Here is a 27,801-nt window from a genome sequence, read left to right as displayed (position 1 = left end):
AAGTGTTGGATAGCGGAGGAGAATAATTTACTATTCCCACTCCAATGATTGCAACAGTAGGGAAAGTTTTGGATAGCATAGGGTATAACTAAAATATATTTTTTTAAACATTTACATTTTACACTACATTAAGTGCAACGTAGGGAATAAAATTACTATTCCCACTCCAGGGAGTGGAACAGTAGGGAAAGTGGTGGATAGCGGAGGGAATAAAATTACTATTCCCACTCCTGGGAGTGCAACAGTAGGGAAAGTGTTGGATAGCGGAGGGGAACAATTTACTATTCCCACTCCAACAAGTGCAACAGTTGGGAAAGTGTTGGATAGCGGAGGGGGAAAATGTACTATTCCCACTCCAATGAGTGCAACAGTAGGGAAAGTGTTAGATAGCGGAGGGGAATAATTAAATATTCCCACTATAGCAAGTGCAACAGTAGGGAAAGTGTTGGATAGCGGAGGGGAATAATTTACTATTCCCACTCCAGCAAGTGCAACAGTAGGGAAAGAGTTGGATAGCGGAGCGGAATAATTTACTATTCCCACTCCAGCAAGTGCAACAGCAGGGAAAGTGTTGGATAGCTGTCAGGGTTCACAGGAGGTTTCCTCCTTGTGAGCCCTTTGTAGCCTACCTTTTGACTTCAAGACGTAAACTAATTCCTATGCCTTGCAATGTAACCAGCAGGAGCACAAGTTGGGGGCATTGGAATTCCAAGAGGGCCGCCAACTCGCTCACTGATTAGCGTTCCAGCTTTCATGGAATTCTCCCATTTGGTGAAGCGCGCACTAGCGTTCTACTTCGCACTTCAACAGAGAATTTCCAGACAAAGGAACTCACCTGCTTTCTTCCGTTGTGTACAGATTAGAGAGGGTAGAAGCGGCGGGCGTCCTTTGGCTTCAACTTGCTGGATGAGGAAGGAGATTGGCCGGAATTCTTGTGGACGGCCAAGTTTGCTCATAACAACGCCCAAAATGTGTCCACAGGTTATTCCCCTTTCTTCATGAATTACGGCAGGCATCCTAATTCACTGACAGAATTTGGAAACGTAGAAGTACCAGCAGCACAGGAAATAGCCCAAAACGTACCTAAAATTCACCAGTGAGCAACTCAAAATTTGACACTAGCTAAAAGTTGCTATAAGCACTTCGCTGATCGGAAGAGAAGAAAAGAACCTAGCCTTCAAATAGGGGAGCAAGTCTGGCTTAGTACCAAAAATCTAAAACTAAAGGGTGACCGAAAGTTTCAACCACGCTTTGTAGGGCCATATCCTATTGAAAAGGTTGTTAACCCGGTAACCTACTGTTTAACACTTCCAGAAACTACTAAAATCCATCCGGTTTTTCACATATCCTTACTAAAGAAGGTCCAATCCGTTTTAAGACAAAAGACCCCTCCAATGCCTCTAGTTGTTGACGGTGAGAATGAATACGAAGTTAAAAGAATCTTAGATTCAAAAAGAGTTAGAAACGACCTCTACTACTTATTAGACTGGAAGGGTTATGACCTGATGAAAGATCATGGGAGAAAAGTACTGATGTCCATGCCCCACGTTTGATCAGAGCCTACCACAAAACATTTCCTTCTGAACCACAACTGTAGGAAACCTGTTTGTAGCCTGCATTTTAACTTCAAGACGTTGTAAACTAAATCCTACGTCTTGCAATGTATCCAGCTGGAGTACGAGTTGGCGGCATTGGAATTCCAAGAGGGCCACCAACTCGCTCACTGATTAGCGTTTCAGCCTTCATGGAATTTTCCCGTTTGGTGAAGCCCGCGCTAACGTTCTACTGCGCACTTCACCTGAGAATTTCCGGAGTAAGTAGCTCACCTGCCTTCTTCTGTCGTGTACAGATTAGAGAGGATAGAAGCGGCGGGCGTTGTTTAGCTTCGCCAGTTTCCTGTTCCATTCCATTTCAAAATTAAGGTTAGTGAACTTGTGCATGCCCAGTAAAGATTTCACAGAATTCACCGTAGTTGCTCAGCGCATATTTGAAGGGTTACCGTTGTTCCTCGGCGCCCATCATTAAAAATTCCAAGTTAAAATAATGCACGCTCAGTGCAGAACAGTGATCCCGTCTCAGAGCAAGGTTTCCACAGAGGTGTGAGACTCGTGCACGTGTAACCTCCTCACGTCGAGTATCTCACCAGGATTGTTTACTATAAAAGTCTTGGTCCAAGCTACACAGCTCTTAAACTACTCTCTACTACCTTCCTCAGTACAAGGTTAGAAGTTAAGTTGTGGTGTCACAATAGCCAAACTTCTGTTCCTTGGACAAAAACAAACCAATAGATAGTCCTTCAAGAACCTTCCACTTGTGTAAACCTAGTAATTCATAAATTAAAATAGAAGGTTATCCTCGCACTTACCTGAGTTCTCCTGGGTGAAGAGTTTCTCGTTGAAGGGCTTCAGCTTCAAGCTCTTCCTGCAGAAAAAGGACAATTACGTTGGTGCTTTCTCTCACGTTTCAAAGTGTCCCAACATCATAGTGTTTAATTATCAGAAGAAGACTATAGAAGAGAGGCAAAGGCCAAAGGTTATTCTGGTAAGACCAGGTTAATATATATTTATACGTATATTTGAAAAGTTGTAAATCTACATTATAAAGTATTGAGAGTACTGTAATTGTTGCAGCTACCAAAAGAAGAAAGAAGAAATGAAAAACAGAAGAGGCAGAATATCGACATTGGCAGTCTCTTCTTATCCCCTTCCCCTCCCCCCCCCCTGGTACTTACCTGTGAAGGGAAACTTAAAACCTAACAGAAACGTTCCGAAAGGGGCATTGGGAACTAGGGGTCTTTCTGCTCCTGTGCTGGTTGGGATCTAAAGACATCACAGTCACTGACAATAGCAAAGGGGATAAAACCAAATATCACAGCTATTGATCCTAAATCCCTAAACAAAATGAAAACAACAATTTCCAAAAATATTTATCAATTAATAAATGAATACAACTAATGATTAATTTATTTAAACTAAATTACTTTCCACCCTCTACCCCAATAAACACCAAAACACACACCTAAAATATTTACATAATTTCCATAACTAATTTTACATTAATATCAATCAATCAATACATTTGTCAAGCGCACTACTCACCCGTGAGGGTCTCAAGGCGCTAAGGGGGAGGGAGGGAGCTGCTACTGCTCGAACAGCCAGGTCTTGAAAAGTCTTCTGACGGTCAGTAGGTCCTGAGTCTGTCGCAGGTGAATGGGGAAGGTGTTCCATGTCTTGGACTGAGGTGGGAGAATCATCTGCCGACGGTGGCCGTTCGGTGGATGCGTGGGACGGTGGCGAGGGCGAGGTCAGCAGCGCGAAGCTGGCGATTCGGGGTGTGGAAGGTGAGTCGTTTGTTGAGGTATGCTGGTCTGGCATTGTGGAGTGCTTTGTGAGCATGGGTGAGGAGCTTGGAGGTGATCTTCTTGTTGATGGGGAGCCAGTGCATGTCTCTCAGGTAGGCAGTGATGTGGCTGTGGCGGGTGATGTTGAGGATGAGACGTGCGGAGGCGTTCTGTATGCGTTGGAGTCTTTTCTGGAGTTTGGCCATGGTTCCCGCGTAGAGGGCGTTGCTGTAGTCCAGCCTGCTGCTGACGAGGGCCTAGGTGACCGTCCTTCTGGTTCCGGTGGGGATCCATCTGTTGATCTTGTGCAGCATGCGGAGGGTGTTGAAGCAGGAGGAGGAGACGGCTTTGACTTGCTGGGTCATTGATAGAGATGAGTTCAGGATAAACCCCAGGTTGCGTGCATGGTTGGTGGGTGTCGGTGCAGCTCCCAGCGCGGCCGTCCACCAGGAGTCGTCCCAGGCGGATGGGGTGGAGCCGAGGATGAGAACCTCCGTTTTGTCTGAGTTCAGTTTCAGGCGGCTGTTCTTCATCCATTCGACAACGGCCTTCATTCCTTCGTGGAAGTTAGTTTTGGCAGTGTCCTTGGTCAGGGAGAGGATCAGCTGGGTGTCATCGTCGTATGAGACGATGTTGAGGTCGTGTGATCAGACGATGTTGGCGAGCGGTGCCATGTAGATGTTAAAAAGGGTCGGGCTGATGGATGATCCTTGGGGAACGCCGCAGGTGGTCTTGGTGGCTTCGGATCTGAATAGGGGGAGAACTCTCTGGGTTCTGCCGGTGAGGAAGGAGCTGATCCAGTCCATGGCTTTGTCACAGATACCTGCATTGTGGAGACGTGTGCGTAGGGTGTGGTGGCAGACGGTGTCGAAGGCGGCCGAGAGGTCCTGGAGGATGAGGGCCATGGTTTTGCCTTTGTCCAACAGGGTCCTGATGTCGTCGGTGACGATGATGAGGGCGATATCGGTGCTGTGGTTGCTGCGGAATCCGAATTGGTATGAGTCGAGGGTGTTGTCCTCCTCAAGGAAGTGGGTCAATTGCCTGTTGACGATCTTCTCGATGACTTTCACCGGGAACGGGAGTAGGGAGATGGGCCGGAAATTCTTGAGGTCCTTTGGGTCCGCCTTGGGTTTCTTGAGTAGTGCGTTGATATCGGCGTGTTTCCAGCTCTCTGGGAGGGTGGCAGTCTCGAAGGAGCTGTTGAGGATCTTCCAGAGATGGGTGCGATGATGGAGCTTGCTTTGTTGAAGATGTGGTGGGGGCAGGGGTCTGATGGCGAGCCAGAGCGGATGGTGTTCATGATTTTGATGGTGTCGTCGCCGTTGACGTGGTTCCAGGAGAGCAGGAGGCCGGTGTGGCTGGGGGGCAGTGAGTCTGAGGTGTCGGCGGCTGTTGGTGGGGCCTGGTGTTGAAGCTGTTGTGGATGTCTGCGATCTTGCGGTGAAAGAAGTTGGCTATGGAGTCGCAGAGGTCTTGCGATGGCGGGATGTCGTTGGAGCTGGGGTTGGCGAGTTCCTTCACGATGTTGAAGAGATCTTTGCAGTTGTGTGCGTTGTTGTCGATGTGTTCATTGAAGGAGGTCCTTTAGGCGGTTCGAATGAGTTGGTGGTGCTTGCGGCTGGCGTTCTTGAGAGCAGCGTGGTAGTCCGGTGTCTGTTCATGGCGCCACTTCTTCTCAAGTCTTCGACAGGTCTGCTTGGATGCCTGAAGGTTGGTGGTGAACCAGCTGGCCCTTCTGTCGGTGCGTCTCTTTGAGGGTTTCTTAAATGGGGCAAGAGTGTTGGCGCAGACGTCGATCCATTGCCTGAGGTTGCGGGCGGCTGTTTCGGTGTCGCTGGGGTCGGTTGGTGGGTCTCGGGCGAGGGTGGTGATAAGCTGGTCTTCGGTGACCTTGTTCCAGCTGCGGTGGGGGATTCGTTGAGGGTGGTTGTGCGTGGTGTGTTTCCCAAAGGAGAAGTGGATGCAGCGGTGGTCGGTCCAGTGGAGTTCGGTGGTGTGGCTGAAGGTGACTTGGTTGCTGGCGGAGAAGATGGGGTCGAACGTGTGTCCAGCGGAGTGGGTGGGTGTCGTGACGAGCTGTTTGAGTCCGAGGTTGGTGAGGTTGTCGAACAGGGTGGTTGAGTTGCTATTGTTGGCGTTCTCGAGGTGGAAGTTTATTTCTCCGAGGAGGATGTAGTCTGTGGAGGCCAGGGCGTGAGAGCTGACGACATCTGAGATGGAGTCGCTGAACTGTGGCCGGGTTCCAGGGGGTCTGTAGATGAGGGTTCCTCCTAGTTTGGTGTTGGGATCGATGTGGATCTGGAAGTGTAGGTGTTCGGCGGTGCTGAGGATGTCTTCGGTGCTGGTCGAGATTCTGAGGGTATTCCTGTGGATGATGCCAATTCCTCTTCCCGGTCTGTTGGTGCGATCCCTGCGGGTAATCTTGTAGCCATCCGGGATGGCTATGGCAATGTTGGGTGCCGATGAGGGGTTCATCCAGGTTTCCGTCAGGAAGGCGACGTCCGGGGAGGATGAGTCGAGCAGGTCACAGAGTTCGACAGCGTGCTTGTGGACGGAGCGGGTATTGAGTAGGATGCATCTGAGGTGGTTGCGACCTGCCCTGGTGGGGGGGGCAGGACGAGCAGGTGCTCGGTGGCTGGTGAAGCTGCAGCTCCGGCAGGAGAAGGGTCCGTGAGTGAGATTTGGAGTGGCCTGGAAACAAGTGGGTGATCGGCCGGTGTTGAGTTCGTGGAGGATATTGCCGTCGTAGCGGCGTCTGGCGTCGTGGCTCTCGTGGGGGTCAGGGGGTCTGGCGCTGGGCGCGGTCCAGACGCAGAGGGGCGCAGATGGGCTTGCCTTAGGCGTGCCTTCGGCGTGCCAGCGGCGCGGCCGCGCAGCGGCTGCCATTAAGAAGGGGAGGTGGGAAGGAGGAGCAGCTGGGAGGCGGGTGCGGGGAGCAAATGGGAGAGCTAGGGAGGCGGGGCCGCAGGGGATGCAGCGGCAGGACGGGGAATTCGGAGCAAGGAGAGTCCCAGAGGGAGCAGTGATCAAAATAGAGAGCAGTGATCAAATAGAGAGAAATACAGTGAAAGTGTGATACAGTGAGAGTAACAAAGTGAAAAAAGCGAAGAAGTGTAAAGTGAAAAAAGAGTGAAAGCGGCAGATGGGCCGAAGGGGAAGATCGGAGTCAGGGAATGTGTGAACTTGCGGCTGCAGCGGGGGTGGAAACACGCGTGCACTCAGGTGGAGCTGTGCGGCGTGGGGAGCAACCGGCCTATAAATAACAATTAACAACAAATCATTAATTAATTTAAAAATAAATTCTACCCAACATTTACAACTATAAAACCCACAACTCACACATCAAAATGATTCCAGAATTAGCATATTTCATATTTAATCAATTAATTAGCATTAATTAACAAATAAATAATTAATTAAAATAATTTACCTTCCCTATAAATGACATCACTAATGTTGTAAAACATGACACAATTAGCATAATTAATTAACAATTAATTAATTAATTAACAGTTAACAAGCAAATTAAAAACAATTAATAATAAATTCACACAATTAATACTATACAATAACACTACATAAATATTATATAAAAATATTAAAAAATATATATTAAAATTAAATTACTACCCACCCTACTCCCCTATCAACCCACAACCCGCTCCTAAAAAAATTACACAATTAACATAATTAACAATTAATTAATAATTATTAATAACCAATTAATAAATAATTATTGATACATTAATTTCCACAATTAACAATATAACATATTCAATACATAAATATTAATTAATAAAAATATTAATTAATTCATTATGATTAAATGACTTCCCACCCTACTCCCCTATAAACCCACAACCTGCTCCTAAAGAAACAACACAATTAACAAAATTACCAATTAATTATTAACAACCAATTAATAAATAATTAATTAATACATTAATTTCCACAATTAACAATCTAAAAAATTAAATACATAAATATTAATCAATAAAAAAAATTATTTAATTAATTAATTATAATTAAATTACTTCCCACCTTATTCCCCTATAAAGCCACAACCCGCAACAGAACTAAAATGCAAAATGTTATTTACAAAAAGGAATATGCTACTTACCAGTATGCATCTGTTCTTGGCATGTAGAGCTGCAGATCTACACACTTTTGCATAGATCGCCATCTGGTGTTGGGTCCGGATGTTTGCAGTTTGTTTTTCCCCTTGGAAAGTCTTTGGAAGTCACGAGGTCGGTGACTCCTCCTTTGGTTCGTATTGCTCATGGGCTTCGGCTCCATCCTCAGATTGTTTTTCGCCAGCAGGGAAAGATGGAGCGTAGTAATAATAGTAAAGAAACCCATGTGTGTTGTATCTAAATAAGATAGACTGGAACGGATACAGGTAGCCGGGGAGGCGGGTGGGCGTGTGTAGATCTGCAGCTCTACATGCCAAGAACAGATGCATACTGGTAAGTAGCATATTCCGTTCGAGGCATATGAGCTGCAGATTACACACTTGTGCATAGACTATATAGCAGTACCCAACCCTAGCGGCGACCACCGGTATCCGTTGCAGTGGTTTGGAACAGTGTTTTTAGTACAGCCTGGCCCACACTAGCTTGTTGCTTGGTTTGCACATCTACACAGTAATGTTTTGTGAAAGTGTGCGGTGTTGACCATGTCGCTGCTTTGCAGATATCACCTAATGGTATGTTCCCTAGAAAAGCCATTGAAGCCCCTATCTTCCTTGTAGAGTGGGCTTTAGGGGGAACAGATAGCGTTAGATCTGCTTTGTGGTAGCAAATCTGTATGCATTTTACAATCCACCTAGCTATCCCTGATTTAGAGATGGGGTTGCCTTTATGTGGTGGAGAGAAAGAGACAAATAGCTGTTTGGTCTTTCTGAAAGGTTGTGTTCTTTGGATTTAGTAAAGTAAGGCCCTTTTAACATCCAGTGTGTGTAGAGCCCTTTCTGCAACAGTTTGAGGTTGTGAGAAAAAAAACGGTAATTCTACCGATTGGTTCAGATGGACGGGGGAAATGACTTTGGGTAGGAATTTTGGGTTGGTGCGGAGTACAACCTTGTTCTGATGCATTTGGAGAAAAGGTTCCTGTATAGTGAGTGCTTGTATTTCACTGACCCTTCCAAGGGAAGTGATGGCCACCAGAAAAGCTGTTTTCCATGTGAGAAATTGCAGCTCACATTTATGCAAAGGTTCGAAAGGCGGCCCCATTAGCCTTGTGAGAACTATGTTTAGGTTCCACACAGGTGAGGGTGGTACTCTGGGTGGAATTATTCGTTTGAGGCCTTCCATGAAGGCTTTGATGGCAGGCACCCTGAAAAGTGATAAGTGCTGTCTGTTCTGTAGGTAAGCAGCAATTGCTGCGAGGTATAACCGAATGGATGTATATGCTAGGTTACACCTTTGTAGATGGAGCAAGTAACATATGATGTGCTGTATGGATGCATCTAGAGGGTTGATTGTGTTGTTATGGCAGTAAACAAACAATCTTTTCCACTTTGCGGCGTAGCATGCCCTAGTAGTAGGGCGTCTAACTTCTTTGATAATGTTCATGCAATCAGGGGGAAGGTTAAGGTATCCGAATTCTAGGATCTCAGGAGCCAGATCGCAAGGTTGAGCTGAGCTGGGTCTGGGTGCCTGATCTCTCCATGGTTCTGGGTTAGGAGGCATGGTGAGAGGTGTAACTTTTGGTGTGGCACTACCGAGAGTTCCAGCAGCGTGGTATACCACGGTTGTCTGGCCCATGTTGGAGCTACCAGGATGAGCGTGAGGGAGTGCTGTTGTAGCTTTCGCACCACTAATGGAATTAGTGGGAGAGGTGGAAAAGCGTACGCAAATTTGCCTGACCAGTTCATCCATATCGCATTGCCTTTGGACAATGGGTGTGGGTATCTGGCGGCGAAGCTTGGGCATTTTTTGTTTTCGTGGGTGGCGAAGAGGTCTATCTGAGGATGCCCCCACTCCTGAAAGAACGGGTGAAGAACCTGTGGGCGAAGTTCCCATTCGTGGATCTGTTGCGTTTGTCTGCTGAGCAGATCTGCCATGGTGTTTTGGACTCCTGGGACGTGTTGGGCCAGGAGAAAGATTTTTTGCGGAATTGCCCATCTCCATATGCTCTGTGCTAGTTGAGAGAGCTGTGGAGAGTGTGTGCCCCCCTGTTTTTGAATGTAGTACATGGCAGTCATGTTGTCTGTGCGAATGAGGACTGCCTTGCCTGTAATCTGCGTCTGAAAGGATATTAGGGCTAGAAAGATTGCCAGTAACTCCAAATGGTTGATGTGGAGTAACTTTTGTTGCGGCGTCCATGTGCCCTGCACTGTGAGGTGTAACAGATGAGCTCCCCAGCAGGAGAGCGATGCGTCTGTTGTTAGGATTATTTGTGGAACCGAGTCCAGGAACGGTCGACCTCTGGAAAGATTGGTGGTGTTCCACCACTGCAGAGAGCGATGGGTGCGACCGTCTACCAACACCAGATCTGTCAGTTGCCCCTGGGCCTGGTTCCACTGGTGTGCTAAGCACTCCTGGAGTGGACGCATCTGGAGCCTTGCGTGAGGCACTATGAAAATGCAAGAGGCCATCATCCCTATCAGTTGCATAAACACTCTTGCTGGGAGAGAGTGTTGAAGTATGAATTTTTGACGCAAAGCCTGGATGCTTGTAATCCTGGCAGGATTGGGATAGGCTATGGCTTTTGAGGTGACTATGGTGGCACCGAGGTATTCTTTTAGGGGCAGACGGAGACGAGGCGGGGTTTCCGTGTGTGTGTGTTCAGCATTGCGCTCCCTTCACAGGACGGAATTTGCAGACGATCCCTACGATCTTAAAAGGAACGTCTGACGCGTAAGCCGTTGCTTGGCTTACTGATTCCTGACGTAACCACGCCCCTTTGGTCAATTCCGTGTTTGTTCCTCGCTTAGCGGCACGGGTGTAGCCGCTGTGATTCCTGTATTCCTGTTTGTTTCCCTGAGACAACTTCCCGGTGGGAATTTTCTTACCTTTACCCCGTGATCCTGCTATCCTATATCCTTTACACCCTCCGGAGGTCCCGTTCCCCGGCATCTCTGTTTGGCCAGCTTTTCGTGTTTCCCTAACTTCCTGACTGGTCTCGCCTCTCGTCTTCCCTGTATTCCGGCCCAGCCTTTCAGGGCGAGTGTGTGTAGACTCCCTTCCCCCTTCATTCTTGTTACCAGGTACGAACGTGATTGTGTGTGTGTTTACCCCGCTCTGTATCTTCTTGTAGATACCGGAGGGGGTGTATTAGCCCTCTCTTTCTCTCCTCAAGGGTTAGATGGTGTAGTTCCACTCTGTCTTCAGTTTAGGAGTTGGATTACACGTATTTCACCTACCTCCTCTATCTTGGGTAGATGCTTACTCCGCTCCGTCTTCAGTTTAAGAGCCGAGTAGTCATTTGCATTGGTGCATGCAGGCGTCCCGTTCTGTCTTTAGCTTATGAGTCGGGCAACGCTCCACCATACAGAGGAGAAGGACACCCTGTTCTGTCTTATGCTTATGAGACAGGGTGTTGCAAGAGTGAGAGAGAGAGTGTTACCCTTGATTGTATATTTCCTTCTGTTGGTCCTATATTGCCCCTTACTGGCTTGAGCCTCTGTGACTCTCTGCATCTTCCACTGGACTCCTTTCACAGAAGACCTCTCGCCAAGGCCTTGTGCTCACAAGAGTGGGGTAAGTGGAGGGCGGTGTTGAACACACTCCTAAAGAAGCTTTGTATAGGTATTAATAGTACTAAACGAACACTGTAACCTTTTCTTTGCAGTTCCTGCACTTCCTCAATTCCCCGCTGCAGCATCAACTAGCTGGGGGAGAGTGGGGATCACTCCTTGGGTAATTCCCCCCACACTTTTTGGAAGTTGCTGCCCTTGAGTGTGTTACGTTGCTCCATTCAGGGCGCTAGCTCTTGGGAAGTGTGGAGGACTTTCATCTTCGCTTCTGTGGATTTGGGCCTGGGCAGAGGGCCTAACCTGACAATTGCTTTGTGTGGGATGGTATCAGCTGGGACTTTTGGTGGTTTACCGTGAAACCTAGCTGGTGAAGTAGTTGGATTGTAGTGGCGGTGTGGTGTACACATTGGTTGTAGGACGTGGCTTTTATTAGCCAGTCGTCCAAATATGGGAAGACGTGAATGTGTTGTCTTCTGAGGTGTGCCGCCACTACTGCTAGGCACTTGGTGAATACCCTTGGTGCTGTTGTGACTCCGAACGGGAGCACTTTGAACTGGTAGTGTTGCCCGTCCACTACAAATCTGAGGTACTTTCTGTGAGCATGGTGTACCGGAATGTGAAAGTATGCATCTTTCAAGTCCAGTGTGGTGAGAAAGTCGTTCTGGGAGAGGAGCGGAAGAACCTGTTGAAGGGTTACCATGTGAAAATGGTCTGAATGTATGTAAGTGTTTAGAGGCCTGAGATCTAGAATAGGTCGTAGAGTCTCGTCTCTTTTTGGTATCAGAAAGTACAGGGAGTAGACCCCTAAATTTTGCTGATTGATGGGGACTTGCTCTATGGCTTGTTTTTGCAGGAGGGAGATTACTTCCTGTTTTAGTAACGTGACATGTTCTTGTGACATTGGGCGTTGCCTGGGTGGAATGTTTGGGGGGGTAGATGTTAATTCTAGGCAGTACCCTGAACGAATAATTTGGGTCACCCATCTGTCTGAGGTGATGGTCTCCCAGACGTGAAGGACATTTTGTAGCCTGCCCCCGACCGGAGTGGGATGGTCTGGAGGGAGCAAGGGGAAGTCATTGGGTAGGCGGTGTGGCAGAGCGGGCGGTATTTGTTTTGCCTCTGCCTTTATTATTATTGCCTCTATAGCCGGCTCTTTGATAACCCCTTGTGAAGGTGGACTGAGGAGGGGATTTGTAGGACGTGGAGGCGCTATCTGAGGAGTAGCCTCTGCCCGTGCCCCGAAAGGAAGAGCGGCGAAAGGAGCGCCTAGGAGGGTGTGACTGTAGGGCTCCCATAGATTTCGCCGTATCTGTGTCTTTCTTCATCTTCTCGAGGGCCTCATCTATCTTTGGACCAAATAAATGTTGTTGATCAAATGGGTGGTTTAATATGGAGGCTTGTACCTCAGGTTTAAAGCCTGAACCTCTTAACCATGCGTGGCGACGGAGGAGGACACTAGTGTTTATGGCCCTGGAGGCTGTGTCAGCCGCGTCTAGGGCACAGCGTATAGAGGTATTAGTTATGGTTTTTCCCTCTTGAATCAATTCATTAGCTCTATTTTTGTATTTTTCTGCGAGATGGTGCATGATGGTTTCTAGCTCATCATAATGCGCTCTGTCGTATTTGGCCAATAGCGCTTGAGTATTGGCGATACGCCATATATTGGCAGCCTGTGACGCAGTGCGTTTTCCTGATGCGTCCAGGAGCTTGGACTCCTTGTCAGGTGGTGGTGCTTCGCCTGACGCCTGGGAATTTGATCTCTTCCTAGCTGTGGATACCACTAAGGAATCCAGTGGTGCAGGTCCTTTAATGTAGGCAGGATCTGTGGGGGCGGCTTTGTATTTTTTCTCTAAGCATGGGTTTAGGACCCTAGCCCTGACTGGGTCTTTAAAAACCTCTGGCGCATGTTTGATTACCCCTTTGAGCATAGGTAGTATAGCAGTAGACCTATGTACAGTATCGAAGGTGTCTAGGAGGAAATCTTCCTCTACTGGGTCAGTATGTAGCTCTACCCCGTGATAATGTGCCGCCCTCTGGAGTAGGTGGTGAAAACCTAACGAGTCTTCTGGTGGGGATGGCCTGGATGGATAAAGGTCATCCTGTGGGACATCTGGGATGTCTGGATTGTTATAATCATCCCATGGGTCTGGAGATCCAGTAGGGGTGGGGTCTTGTGGCACATCTGCTGGATCGTAGTATGGGTCCCCCTGATCATCATCGTCTGGAGACGGGGTCGGAGAGCGATGAGGTGGGGGTGGAGAAGGTGGAGGGGGCGGAGGTGGAGAGGGTGGAGGAGGTGGGGAAGGCACTCTGAAAGGGGAGGTAGCACAGTCCTTCCTCTTTGGAGGTTGAGGTGGAGCTGGTTTGTCCAAATGTCTCTTTTTTTAAGACAGTGCCAAATGTCCAGTTTGTGGATCCTTGGAAAGTGTCTTTTGCAAAGGATCCGGTGTAAAAAGTTCTTGCGACACTGGTTGTTCGGTCGGCGCCGACGTTTTCGGGGCCGACGGCTTCTTAGGCTTGTCTGTGCCGTGCTTTTTGGGAACCTCCGATTTTTTGTTCGGTGCCGATACAGGTTTCGGCACGGTAGTGTCGGTGCCGAGGGACTTATGCTGTTTGGACGGCACCGAGAGGCCGGGTTTCGACACTGAGGGCTTTGGTGTGGAGCTCGGTGTGGAGGTAGAGGCCGATCTCTTCTTCGGTGCCGAAGGGTGTTTTTCGGCACCGCTGGCAGGCTGGCTCGAGCCCGAGCCGCCGGAAGGCTTATTAGGCTTCTTCACCGGGCCCGAAGGTGGAGTGTTAGAAGCAGTGTCTTTGGTCTTGCCTAGGCTCGGAGGCAAAGGCATGACCGAAGCCTTTTTGGGTGTCGGCGCGGGTGTGGGAGGGGGTATAGTACTCACGACCCTCTGCGCCGGGGTGATGTCCTCCACATCTGAGTCGTTGGCTTCGGAAGCACTGACGAGGTCGTCTTCTTCTTCGGTGTGCTGTTGTCCCGGAGCTTCGACGTCGTCCCCAAAGATGTCGACTGGAGCGGAGGTCGAGGAGTGCACCATGTTGCGTCTGGCCCTTCGATCTCGAATAGTCTTTTTCGATCTAAAAGACTTGCAGGCGGGACAGTCTCGAGCCTCGTGTTCAGGGGAGAGGCAGAGGTTGCACACCTCATGAAGATCGGTGTGGGGGAATTTGGACCCACATCGAGGGCACTTCTTGAAGGGAGTTCTTTCCATCAGCTGAGAACGGAGCCGGGATAGGCCCGAAGGCCGCCGTCGACGACTGGAATCGAAGAAGTGTCGAAGAGAAGGTGATTAAGAAGATTTGTATCTGAAGAATCCCGATGGACGAGGATTTTGCGTCGATCGTTGAACTGGAAAAGTTCGGAACCGGAGCGCGAAGTATTACATCCGAGCCCGATGGCGGAAAAAAACAATCTGAGGATGGAGCCGAAGCCCATGCGCAATACGAACCAAAGGAGGAGTCACCGACCTTGTGACTTCCAAAGACTTTCCAAGAGGAAAAACAAACTGCAAACATCCGGGCCCAACACCAGATGGCGATCTATGCAAAAGTGTGTAATCTGCAGCTCATATGCCTCGAACATTAATAACTCCTAAAAATTATTAATACATTTATTATAATTAAATTACTTCACACCCTGTTCCCCTATAAACTGTCTACAGAACTGAAATGCAAAATGTACTTTAAAAAAAAAGTAATAACTTCTAAAAATGTAACACATATATTAAAAAACAAATGCAATACTTAGACAAAAAATAGAATACATACATTTAAAATACATACTAAAATACATAACACTAACTAAAACAACAATATTTTTAACACCATTATTTTTTCAAACGATATTAATGACTTCGATATTGTTGAAAACAATATTACTTACCTTAGACTCGATATTCTTGACCACGATATTCTGACAGTCGATATTTTTGTATCACAATATTTTGCACTCGATATTAGTACAAGTCGACATAAACAACTCAATATATTTTGTCTGTTTACCTCCACACTGCTTTAATGAGCCCTCCACCCTGTACAGTTATCCCAATAATGGCAGCACCCACTGCCCCAATGGAGCAACATACCATCCGACAAGTGGGTGCTCCAAATTGTGCAGAAGGGTTATGCGCTTCCATTCATGGCAGCATTGGACTTGCAGGATGCATACTTCCACATCCCAGTCCTGTAGGCTTGCTGACATTACCTGTGGTATTTCCAGTTAGCTGTGCTAACCTTTGGCCTTACCAGTTCTCCTCGGGTGTTCACAAAAGCGATGGTGGTGGTTGCAGCACATCTTCAGAGGTCGGGGTTACAGTCTATCCCTACCTTGATGACTGGCTACTGAAGGCAGACTCACCCCAGGCAGTCGTCATCCACCTCCAGAATATTGCAAACCTTTTTTATTTGCTTGGGTTCACTATAAATATGCTGAAGTCACACCTGGCTCCTTCTCAGATGCTGCCTTTCATTTGAGCCATTCTGGATACAGTACAGTTATGTGTCTACCTTACAAAGCGGAGAGTCTGGGACATTCGAGCTATGATCCTGATGTTTCAACCTCAGTCCTGGATTTCGGTGGGACTGACTCTGAGGCTGGTAGGTCTGATGGTCTTCTGCATCCTACTAGTGAAGCATATTTAATGGCATATGCAGGCTCTGCAGTGGGATCTGAAATTCTTGTGGGCATAGCATCATAGGAATCTTTATGACTTGGGCAGATTTCGAATGAGACTGAGAAACATGTGCAGTAGTGGCTAAGGGACCAATTGGGTCACTAGCAAACCTCTCTCCCTTCTCCACACAGAATAGACAGTGGTGACCGATGCATCACTTCTTTGTTTGGGGTGGCCACCTGGAGAGGTGAAGATCAGAGGACTCTGGTCTATGGCGGAAGCTCAGCACCTCTGGACTTGGCGGGAGCGCCATGACATTTTCCTCGTCATCCAGCACCTGGCTGAATCCCTGAACGCCAGGGTAGACAAACTCAGCCATCATGTGGATCACAAATGTCAATTACATCGAAGGTGATGCAAGGTCTCTTCCAAGAATGGAGAGAACCTTGGCTCGATCTGTTCTCCACCACCAAGAAAGCGCAATGTCGTCACTTCTGTGTGCTGGAGTTTCCAAAATGTCTGTCTCTTGGAGATGCGTTCTGCCTCAAGTAGAACTCTGGACTCCTGTACTCCTTTCTGTCGATACCACTCCTGCCCTGAGTTCTGAAGAAGATCAGGACTGATCGAGCCCAAGTCATCCAAGTTGGTCTGAATTGGCCACAGAGAGTATGGTATCCCGAACTCCTGAGCATAAGAATCTGTTCCCTGGTCACGCTGTCCCTTTGGTAGTATTTCCTTTTCTGGCCATATGGCAGGGTCCTGCACCCAAACATGCGCACTCTGCACCTTCATGCCTGGCGGTTGAGAGGTGACAGTTGAGAGTTTTTGACATCCGTCCTGAGGTCTGTGATGTTATATTGGCAGCCAGGCATCCCCTCACAGACTGTATTCACCTGTCACTTGGATAAGAATGTTGCTTAGTGTTCATCACGCCATGTAGACCCCTTTCTGTACACCTGTCGGAGGTACTGCTCTATGTTTTAACTTTAGCTTGGTAAGGCTTTGCCCTGGCAGTGTTAAGGGCTACCTGTCTATTTCACCTTTCCTGCTGTTGCCGGATCATTCCTCCATGTTCAAGTCATCAGTTGTGAGTCGTTTTTTGAAAGGTTTACAGTATTTGTTTCCTGCTATCCCTTTTGTGATGCCTCAGTAGGATTTCAGTCTGGTCTTCATATACCTGATGTGTTCTCCCTTCGAGCCTCAACACCATTGCGTTCTGTGGTTCTTGACAATTAAGACGGTTTTTCTGGTGGCCATACCATTGGCTAGTAGGGTCAGTGAACTTCAGGCTCTCTCAGTTCACCTTCCGTACACCACCTTTTTCCCAGACAAACTTTTCCTTTGGATGCCTCCCTTTTTCCTTCGGAAGGAGATCACGCCTTTATATTTTGGCCAGAACATCACGTTGCCTAACATTTTTGCTCCACCTTATCCTTCTAAAGAGAAGTAAAGACTCCATTATCTGGACCCAAAGAGAGCTCTCACTTTCTACATCGATCACACCAAACACAATCGGGTGCATGATCAGTTCTTCATTGGGTTCACTGGGGCATAGAAGGGCAAGGCTGTGCCGAAGAGGACCATCGCTCGATGGATTGTACTCTGCATTAAGATCTGCTATGCATTAGAGAAGAAGCAGCCTCCTCAGAGTTTGCAGGCCCATTCCACCAAGGCCAAGCCTGCTACTACTGCTTTACCGTGCAGGGTACCTCTGCTGGGCATCTGTCAAACTGCCATGTAGGCATCACCCCACGCATTCATTAAGGGCTACTGTGTGGACTGTCAGGTCAGTTGAGATGGTCATTTCACTCACTTGGTCCTCCACTATTTTTTGGTTTAAGCCAGTTTGCAGAATCACCTTCAGGGGGATATTGCTTGCATATCTATTCTAGGTGAGGAATCTGCAGGTAGAACAAGTTACTTACCTTTGGTAATGCCTTTTCTGATAGAGACTCTATCTAACCACAGATGGCTTACCAACCCTTCCATCCACCCTGTTCAGCAAACTGGGCTCTTCAACTAAAAGATCCCATTATATTCTGCACACTGGTCAAGCACTCTTTTTGTACGTGGCTCTGCATTTTTGGCACTGAAGTACAGTCTTCAGCAAGCCAGGGTGGTGCTCATATTGGCACCATGACGTCACATCTGACAAAAAAGACGCTGACGTGGGGCAGACCAATACCACCTACAGGCACGCAGAGGTACTGCTCAAGATTTTCTGGATCCAGTCAGACACATGTGGAATATTCTAAGGTGAGGAATCTGCAGTTAGACTCTCTACAAGAAAAAAGTGTTACTGAAGATAAGTAACTTAAGTAAGGTCTGTTATTTTATGGTGTGCAGAGTACTGGCAGATTGGATGGACCTGGAAGTTAATTCTTTATTTCTATGTTTAGAACCATTATTACATATGAGGATTATGTTCATCTTAACTAATATATGCCAAATTTCTTGTAATGTCTTTAGAAGGAAGCCAGACTTGTGTTGAGGAAGACAGTGACTTAATAGAAAGCAGTCTTCAAATTGGTGGACATCAGTTTTCAGCAAAGACTGTAAAGAGGATCCTTGAAATAATAAGTGGTGAATCGGTGAGTCACACCTTTGAAGAGAAAGGTTTACTAATAAACCATTTTGTGAAATTAAGGGAATATAATTGTTCTACTGTGATGAGAAAAGAAGATTTTCTGTTATGCAAGCAAAGAGTTCAAGAGCTGATAAAACATTTGTAAAAACAGGAGAACTACGGGGCATATTATCAAGTGGCAGTGATAATTATCGCTGGCCGCTCTTAGCGAGATTTTTTTTATCGCCGGTTATTGCTGGCAATTATCGACATGCTATCGCTGTATTAACAACACATAGCGCAATGGCAATAATTTCCCAGCGATAGCGGTGTTTTCCATGGAACATCGCTATTTTCCAGCGATGTTCCATGGAAAACGGCGATAACCTTGCTGATACGACCCTGTGGTCGTATCAGCAAGGTTATCCCCCTGTGGTCGTATCAGCATAATCCACCCCCATTATTAGGTATAGTTAAGTCTGCATTTTTGCAGACGTTAGTTTTTGGCGAAAACCGCGGTTTTCGCCAAAAACTAACGTCTGCAAAAATGCGTGGGCATCCTTGTAAATATTGCCATGTACATTTCACAATATTTTACAAGGTAGACCATCAGGGGTATGCCCAGTAACGGCCACTTTGCATCTCATTAGAGATGCAAAGGGGCATGTTAACAAGGGCTGGTGATAACGTTATTGCTGCTTTAGCGTCCATTTTCGGGTGAAAAGCGGCGATAATTTTATCGGAATATCATCAAGGACACGCCAGCGCGTGTTTCCTTGACTTAGCGCCCGTTTGCAGCACGCCTAGCTTCGCATCTCTAATGAGATGCAAAGTGGGCGATACTGGGCGTACTCCTGACGGACTACCTTGTAAAATATCGCAAAATGTACATCGCGATATTTACAAGTATGCCCACGCATTTTTGCAGACGTTAGTTTTTGGGGAAAACCGCGGTTTTCACAGACTTAACTATACCTAACAATGGGGGTGGATAATGCTGATACGACCACAGGGTCGTATCAGCAAGGTTATCGCCGTTTTCCATGGAACATCGCTGGAAAACCAGCGATGTTCCATGGAAAACACCGCTATCGCTGGGAAATTATCGCCGTTGCTCTATGTGTTGTTAATACGGCGATAGCATGGCGATAATTGCCAGCGATAGCCGTCGATAAAACAAATCTCACTAAGAGCGGCCAGCAATAATTATCGCTGCTGCTTGATAATATGCCCCGAAGTTAGGCGTGCTGGAAACGGGCACTAAGTCAAGGAAACACGTGCTAGCATGTCCTTGATGATATTGCAATAAAATTATCACTGCTTTTCGCCCGAAAAAGGACGCTAAAGCGGTGATAATGTTATCGCCAGCCCTTGTTAAAATGCCCCTACTACTGTAAGCAAAGTTGATAAACATACACACACATAGTTTCAGAGGCAGTGGCATCCTCATGCATGGCTAATAGATGCAGACCATATTGTCATGGATAGGAAATGACTGAGCAACTAAGCCTGGAATGGTACATTGGTCTGCTTCCATATTGCTGTACACCTTTATTCCCCAATTTCATTTTCTATGTCCATCTTTTAACAAATGAGAGTTTTTCCCAACAGTTCACATTTGAAAAGGAATAGGTGGAGGTGATACCTGATGTCCCTGTTTCACTACTTACAGCAACTTTTTAGGTCTGACATTAGCCAAGTCCTTTTGATTTTATAAAATTATATATACATTCTTCCTCCATGTGGCTCATTTTTGCTGACTCTCCCGGCACTCTCAAGCAGTGCAGGACCCCACGCCGAGCCTGGCCGTCCAATATTTAAACACTCCTCTCCACCAGGAAAAAGAATTGGGTCGCACTCCCAGGACGGTTCAATAATTGTTTTTACTTTCAATTCAAACCAAATAATTTTATAGAAACAGTCTTGCAGAGAACTTGATCACGTTAATGCCCGCATGTGCATTGCAACCAATATCTACACTTTCATTCATTACATCATTTCCTGTTGAACAATGCTAGGTGTTATGGGAGTTGTGAAAAATTAAGTGACAAAATATGTGCGGACAAATTAAAAATAAAAATCGTATCCGTGGTGAAATTCATTCATTTAGAACCCAATCTCTAATCAAGCTTTTGTTCTTGACACAATGGTGCCGATTCCGATCTGGTAAAACCCGGGTACGAATGGTCGTACGGAGCGTTTTTCCCATCCGACTCGTACCCTGGAAAAACACCTTACAAACTCGCAAGTACGATTCGCACAGAAATACCATTTCCGTACGAGTCGTAAAAAACACCGACCGGCAAAAAAATACATACAAATCTGATTCTGGACGGCGCATACGCGACGTCCGGACGAAGTCAGGCAGCGTTCTACGGACCAGCAAGTACGATTCGTGCCGACGTCACTTCGCATGCAGCAGTTTTTACGGGAGCCAAAAACTGCCGGGAAATTGAGGACGACGCGAGCAAGGAGCCCCGGTACGCGACGGACAGCGATGGACCCCAACCTACGCGTCATCCCGGCCCTCATAGCCTACCACCTTGTGTACAGAAACCGACGCAGACGCCGCAGAAGGTCAGAACAACCCCCAGGGGCAAAGGGGGGGTGTGTGTGTGTGTGCAAGGGGCAGGAAACATAACCCACACCCCACAAATTACTAAAACATCCTGCACATTAATTACCTCCATGGACTGGTCACTTCGGGGGGCGTGTCCACCAATCCCACGTCCCACCACAACGGAAGTGGACATGGACGCATACCCGTCACCACCACAATGGTGGTACGGGACGTACCCACGCCCCCCAGAGCGTGGGTACGAACCGTATCATGCCCACCCCTATGTCACACCAACAATGGCGGTACAGCCCGTACCCACGTCCCAAAGGCATGGATACGGACCGCACCCCCAAAGTTGGGGTGCCGTAGGGGTACGGGCCGTACCCAGGCCATCAGCGCGTGGGTACGGCACATACCACGCCTACCCCTACGTCACACCAACAATGGCGGGACGGCCCGTACCCACGTCCCAAAGTCATGGATACGGGCCGCACCCCCAAAGTTGGGGTGCCGTAGGGGTACGGGCCGGCGGGACGGCCCGTAGCCACGTCCCAAAGGCATGGGTACGGGCCGCACCCCCAAAGTTGGGGTGCCGTAGGGGTACGGGCCGTACCCAGGCCATCAGCGCCTGGGTACGGCTCGTAGCACGACAGTGGACAGATACATAGGGGTGTGTGCCTATCACTCCCAGCAGTGCCCAGACATATGAGGGGTGGGTGCCAATGACTCCCAGCAGTGCCCAGACATATGAGGGGTGGGTGCATATCACTCCCAGCAGTGCCCAGACATCTGAGGGGTGGGTGCAGAGGACCCCCAGCAGTGGACAGAGACATGGGGTTGTGTACATCACCCTCCGATGAGCAAAACTCCATGGGTGCATGAAGGCATCCACAATGTGCTACAATGTTGAGAGTGCCATGACAACACATCACTGACAGCAGTGTCCCACTCCCATGAGGATGGATGTCCTTCCCCCACTGCATGACACACCACATGTGGGTGTGATGACAAATTACACATGCATACCCACCCCTGGCGGAGGCAGCACAATACACACACTGAGATCATGCAACAAGACTGTATCCTCATGTCAAACACCACTAAACTAAGAGAGCCTAAGGGAACACACACTGTCACCCACATTCCAGGAATGATAGGAATGTACAGGTGCCGGGGCAGCCAACAAGATGTAGACTCCCATGGAAGGAAAAGGGTGGAGTACACACAGATACAATGCCCACAATTGTCAGTCAGGTGCCCAAATACCCTGCAGAACACGTAACACATGTGTGTGAGGCAGGGAGTACACTCATGCATAGTGCGGAAAAGGGAAAATGTCCACATGAAGTCATGTCAATATACTCCATACACAAGTACAGTGTCCAGCAAGGATGCCACAAACGATACAGGTGGAGACATTGCAGAGCATGCATGGCCAAAGTCGAAGGGATGTGTCACACGCCGAGGAAATGTTGACACAGCTCAGCACAACAATTGGGAAACACCCTGCAGGGAAGATGTCAGGTGCCACAGAGGAAGGAACACACCTTGGGACAATGTCAACATGCAGTAAGAGCTAACATGACCTATGAATATATACACCTTGTGACGGCATGCAGATACCAGGGTCCACCCCATGAGCAGCACACTACAACATTTCCCAGACACACAACACATTATCACCACCCCAACTCAGGGAGCAGCAGCACCAACAGCAATACCAGAAAAGCCATAGTGTGCAAAGGAAAAACAAAAAAACACATTCAGCATTTCGAAGAAAATTAGCTACAGTACACTATTCACCAAGCCCATAGGCCACGCCAGATGCGAAGTCCTGGGGGGGGACACGTAGGGACGCGTCTCCCCTAGCTTGCCTGCACAGTCCACTGTACCATATCATCCACAGAAGGGGGAGCATCATGTGGGGGGGAAGAACCAGGCACCGCAGGGACAGGAGGGGTACGGGTAGGTGTCGTGGGTGCAGGGACGGACGACTCCACCACAGGGGGTGGGGCAGCGCCAAAGGAGGAGGTCAGTATGGCGCTGCACACGGCCGCAAGCTCTTCCAGTGTCTCCCCTGCACCCGAAGGAACCACAGGCCCCACAGGCCCCAAGGAGGGGGGGGGTCGGAGGGTTGGGTCGCAGCGCAACTGGGAGAGGGTGTGGACAGGGGGGTGGAATCAACTACCATGCCCGGGGAATCCCTCAAACGCTTGCGGGATGGTGTCACACTGGGGCTGAGGGACGGACTGGCCATGAAGGACTCTCTGTCCGACTCTTGGGCAGGAGAGCCAAGGGGAGTGGTTTTGGAGGTAGTGGGTCGTGAGGACTGCGGACTCCTACTGTGACAGCGTGGCTGCTGTTTGCCCCCCAACCCAGTGCCTGTGCCTTCTCCCCCCTGTGTGTGCGTGACAGGAGGTGTGCGCTTGGCCGTCCCTGGTGGTGTGCTGCCTGTGTCTGGTGGGGTGCGTGCATGGGGACGTCTGGGTGTGTATGGGACAGGCATGGGAGTGGGAAGTGCGGATAGTGCCGGGGTAGGGGGGGATGGAGCGCTGCAGGAGACCCACTGCTTCCGTCAGTGACGAGTCCATGGACCTCAGCAACATCCGTTGGTCGCTGATGACATGCCCTCCATGTACGACACCATCCGTGTCACCAGTCTGGTGTGGCCATGGAGGACACGCAGCAGCGATGTCTGACCAACCTGCAACTGGCGCTGAATGTCCACAGACTCTGCATTGACGGCAGCAGGGGAGACAGGGGCAGGGGGTGCGGTGCCTGGCACGAAGGAGACATGTTTGGTGGACCACAAACTCTCCTCAGAACCCAGAACCCCTTATCCGACTAGCTTAGTGTCCCATTCGTTAGCCGAGGTTGAGCTCGGCGGTCCCAATGTATAGACAACCCAGAACAAGCGCATGACAATATTCTCAGGAATGGTGGGAATCAGGCATACCTGTTCGTCATTATTCTCAGATCAGTCCACAACAGAATAGACACAGACACGGTAAAGTTGAAAGAGTTCATTCAATGAACCGCGCGTCCTAAGATGCAGTACTGTGGCCTACATAAGCAGACAAATGGTTAAGTTCAGAAGCATCAGCATTGTTGCAATATCATAGACAATGAAAGGAGCAATCATAAGAAAATGACAGTGGAAACAGCAACCTTCCTGTCGCCAGCAAACCAATAGTAGTATCATTCGACTAATAGAAGGTCTCTAGGCTTGAACGGGGGACCCCCCACCGTACAGATCAGCTCAGTGGAATCACATCACAGGATCATCTAGTCTCATCTCCTGTGAAATTCGTCCATCACAATGAAACTAAAACGTGCTGCACTGCAATATGGCAAGCACTCGTCGATCGGGTATCTGCAGCTGCGTGCATGTAATGGCTAAATAGTGGGACGATCAACCTGCACACAACAACATGCACCGTCTAGTCACCCAGACAGTTTGTGTACACAATGTACAGTACAAGCTCGCCGCTCACTGTGAAGGATGTCAAACAACAGACAGTCCTCGTGTGAAGCAAACTCGAGTAGGCATTTTAAAATTAATAACACGCAACTACAGTTTCGCGTGCAAAAGCAGCAAAATTGGCAAGATGGCTTACTAACAACTAACGCGGTGGTGCCAACTTAGCATTGTACATAGGGAGATAGAAATCATCACTACACCCCCCCCCCCCCCCCTTGTTCGTACCACTAACCACTAGGGGCGCAAATTCGAGAACGCAGAGTTCAAGTTTGATAGAACGGAACCAAGGGCATAAACTGGAAGTCCATTGAAGGGAAGCGAAAAAGTCAGAAAAGAAATGTCAATTATGAACGATGTTGCACGGAAATTAACCATGTAAAAGGGGAAAAGAATATAACATCGATGGATGCACCATGAAATGAGCAGGGCTAAAGTCAATCCATCAAGGTATAAGCACAATAAGTTGCAACAGCTTCCAAGAGGAAATCATTTGAAAGTTCCGCAAAATTATCTGCCATCCAGTTCAGCAGGGGGAAAGAACACACGTGTTCCTCAACAATCGGGGCATCCAGCACCATTTGTGGACAACAGGTGGGGACATCAAGATATCTTCTGGATAAGAATTCAGTTGCAGCCGTTCCGATGTCCCAATTCCCTAGGACTCCATGTGCTGCAGCACAGGCCATAATCCTGACGCCAGAACAGTCCAACTCATGAGCCACTAAGGGGCTCATCAGTCGATCATAATCCGGGTCAGGAGACACCGAGTTAGACAGGCACAAATCCAGAGCCCATTCGAATGGACAAGCTAGGCAATGAAAGACAGGTTGCACGCAGGTAAAGAAGGGAAACCGGAAGGACAATCCATAGGCACTGCTTAAGGTCGCCAGCGGCAGAGTGCCGTAAAATTCAAGCATCTGTTTCCGAAGATGGAGCAGCCGGTGCATGCTGTCTTGTAACGTAAGTTGTGAAGCCACAGCGTAGTACGCAGATCAATAATAGCACCCCAGCTACGAGGGCGAGAAGCAAAGGGACACCTCCGAAGACGCTAGAAAATCATCGAATGATGTAATGCGGGGATCACACCAAACAGAGTTTGGAAGGAGGTCACGAGCCCGGAGCCCACAATTTAGAAAAAAACATCCAGGCCACTTGTTGACGAGGCATGAAAGATAGTCTGAATCCGAGTCCCAAATATGTAGTGGGAGATCAGTGTACAAAAGCGCCTGCACCTCTGTGCGCATGTGAGCTACGTGAAGGACAAATGTTTCTCGGGATGAATACAAGACGACTTGTTTTTGAGACAATAGAGCCCTTATTCTGCTCATCTTGTTGAACTTTGCTTTCAAGGTTGGAATGGAAGGCCAGATGGATACATCGAGCCGGCCATGCGGGGGTGGGAAAAGGATGTAATGACAGAAAACCACTCGTAGTGATACAGTCACGATGTGAGCAATTCCCGGAAGCATCCCACAGCAAGCTTCATCATTGAATAGCACATAATTACCGTTAGCAAGCAGCTTACAAGATGGGGTCATAACTGGCACACGAATCCCTTTCAGAATACAAGCTAAATCATGAGCGTGCATATGACAAGCACCATGCAATTGAATGTGCCTACACACCACAGAATGATCCAGAGTGGAAGTGCACCGTTCACCTTTTAAATACACCTCCTTGCCGTCTCTCACGCACCTGTTGTCGCCTAGCACGGACACAAGGGACCCGAGCAAGTGGGAGGGCGGTGATGGGAATGGAGGGTGCGGCGAGAGATGGAGTGCTGCTTTCAGCTCTGGGAGCAGTCTCCGTCCCCTCTGGGAGCTCTGCCTCGGACCCGGCAGCGTCATAGTCGGTGTTGGGACTGGACAGGTCATCCGCCTGACTCCCCTCGGCTTCCGTGCCACTTGCTGCGCCAGACTCCCCAGCACTGGTGGCCCCGGTGCTGGATCCCTCCCCCACGTCCGTGCCAGTGTCTCCCTCGGTTTCCCCCAACGATGCTGTGGGCAAGGTGAAGAGACAGGAAATGATCAGACACCTGTATACATATGACACATGAGTCCAAACTACATAGGACACAGCGCATAGCATGAACAGCAACATGAGTGACATCTACAATACTACAAACATATGTAGGCCCTGCACCACACAGTTGGTTTACACACCATGCCACTGGGATACAATGGGGAGCATGACACAACAGCAAATTACTTGATATCAATTGATACAGAGGAGCTACTCTCTGAGGACAGTCGAGCACTGCATCACTGGCATGGCACAGTCACCTACACCCGCAACTGTCCCCTGATGCCAGGGACACGGATAATGACACCTGACATGTAACTACCGGCGTTGCACGATGTGACTATGTCATGTGTGTGTCATGTGTTCCCATGAGCTTGCTGTAGTTGTTCCGTGACATGCATCTGCAGTTGCTGCATCCAACATGTGTCTGCGTGTCGATGGGCATGGCACACTATTACGCACACCAGGCCACATGTGGAATCAGACGTAACGGGTGTATGTATGCATCGCACATGGACTTGCGAGACAAGGACATATCTGCGTACTCTCTATGTATGTGTGATCATTCCTGACATGTACCCCTTCATGGCAAGGTGTGTGGACTGTCCTATTTCAAGGACATGTGACCTGTGCCTCTAGTGTTCCGCAACCGGTCTGTATGATGAAACATCCTTCTTATGCACATATGTGGATGTCTGTCACTCCTGTAATGCGTCTGCCTGTTCACTTACACTGGCCCACAGCTAGTTCCATGGCATGTCATGTTGACCTTGCGCACCCACGTGTGTAGCTGACTGTTGGTAGGGGTGTCACCTGGCTGGTATACGTGTCCTGGATGCATTGCACAGTACAGACTCTTTATGTAGCATATGTGTATAAGCTGTTGAACATGTGCTCAGTTAATTGACAGTGGTGTAGTGCTGTACTCAATCTCCGTTATTCCTTCCAAATTTCTGCAGGGCACCGCCTCTCCCCCGACCAATGCCAGACTTGGCTGCCATGAGGGAACGTGACTGTATACGCCGCTACCGCTTCTCCCAACCAGTGATTGACAACTTGACCACAAGGCTGGAACAACACCTCCAACCGCTACACAGGTATCCTACTGCACTGACAGCCAAGATGAAGGTGATGGCAGCCCTACATTTCTTTGCCACGGGTACGTTTCAATTGACCCTAGCTGATGTAGGTGGCATGTCCCAGACCATGTTCAGCCGTGTCCTGCATGATGTGTTAGAGGCCATGTTGTTACACCTGGATGAATTCATACATTTTCCAACTCCTGAGCAGTTGACAGGTGTCAAGGGTGAGTTCTATGCCCTGGGAGGGATGCCCCATGTCATTAGGGCCATTGATGGGACACATGTGGCTTTGGTACCACCACACGCACAGGAGGTAGCCTTCCGTAACCGCAAACATTACCACTCCATCCATGCCCTTGTGGTATGTCTTGCTAACATGATGATATCCCATGTCTGTGCCCGTTTTCCAGGATCAGCACACGATGC

The 27,801-nt window shown here is 48.5% G+C and overlaps 1 protein-coding gene across 1 annotated transcript in view; it reads left to right on the top strand.

The window, feature by feature from the left end:
• The window catches only part of LOC146822050 (dynein regulatory complex protein 1-like), a 1,074,594-nt gene that overhangs the window by 692,518 nt on the left and 354,275 nt on the right, over positions 1–27,801 (top strand). Inside the window, exon 11 of the mRNA XM_085613165.1 lies at positions 18,134–18,255. Coding sequence (XP_085469291.1) covers positions 18,134–18,255 — 122 coding nt within the window. The remainder of the gene's footprint in view (positions 1–18,133; positions 18,256–27,801) is intronic.

This window comes from Triturus cristatus, chromosome 6, assembly GCF_964204655.1.
Source record: "Triturus cristatus chromosome 6, aTriCri1.1, whole genome shotgun sequence".
NCBI classification, from domain to species: Eukaryota; Metazoa; Chordata; class Amphibia; order Caudata; family Salamandridae; genus Triturus; species Triturus cristatus.
Note: the sequence above shows the minus strand (reverse complement) of the source record. Positions and strands in the feature narration are given on the sequence as shown.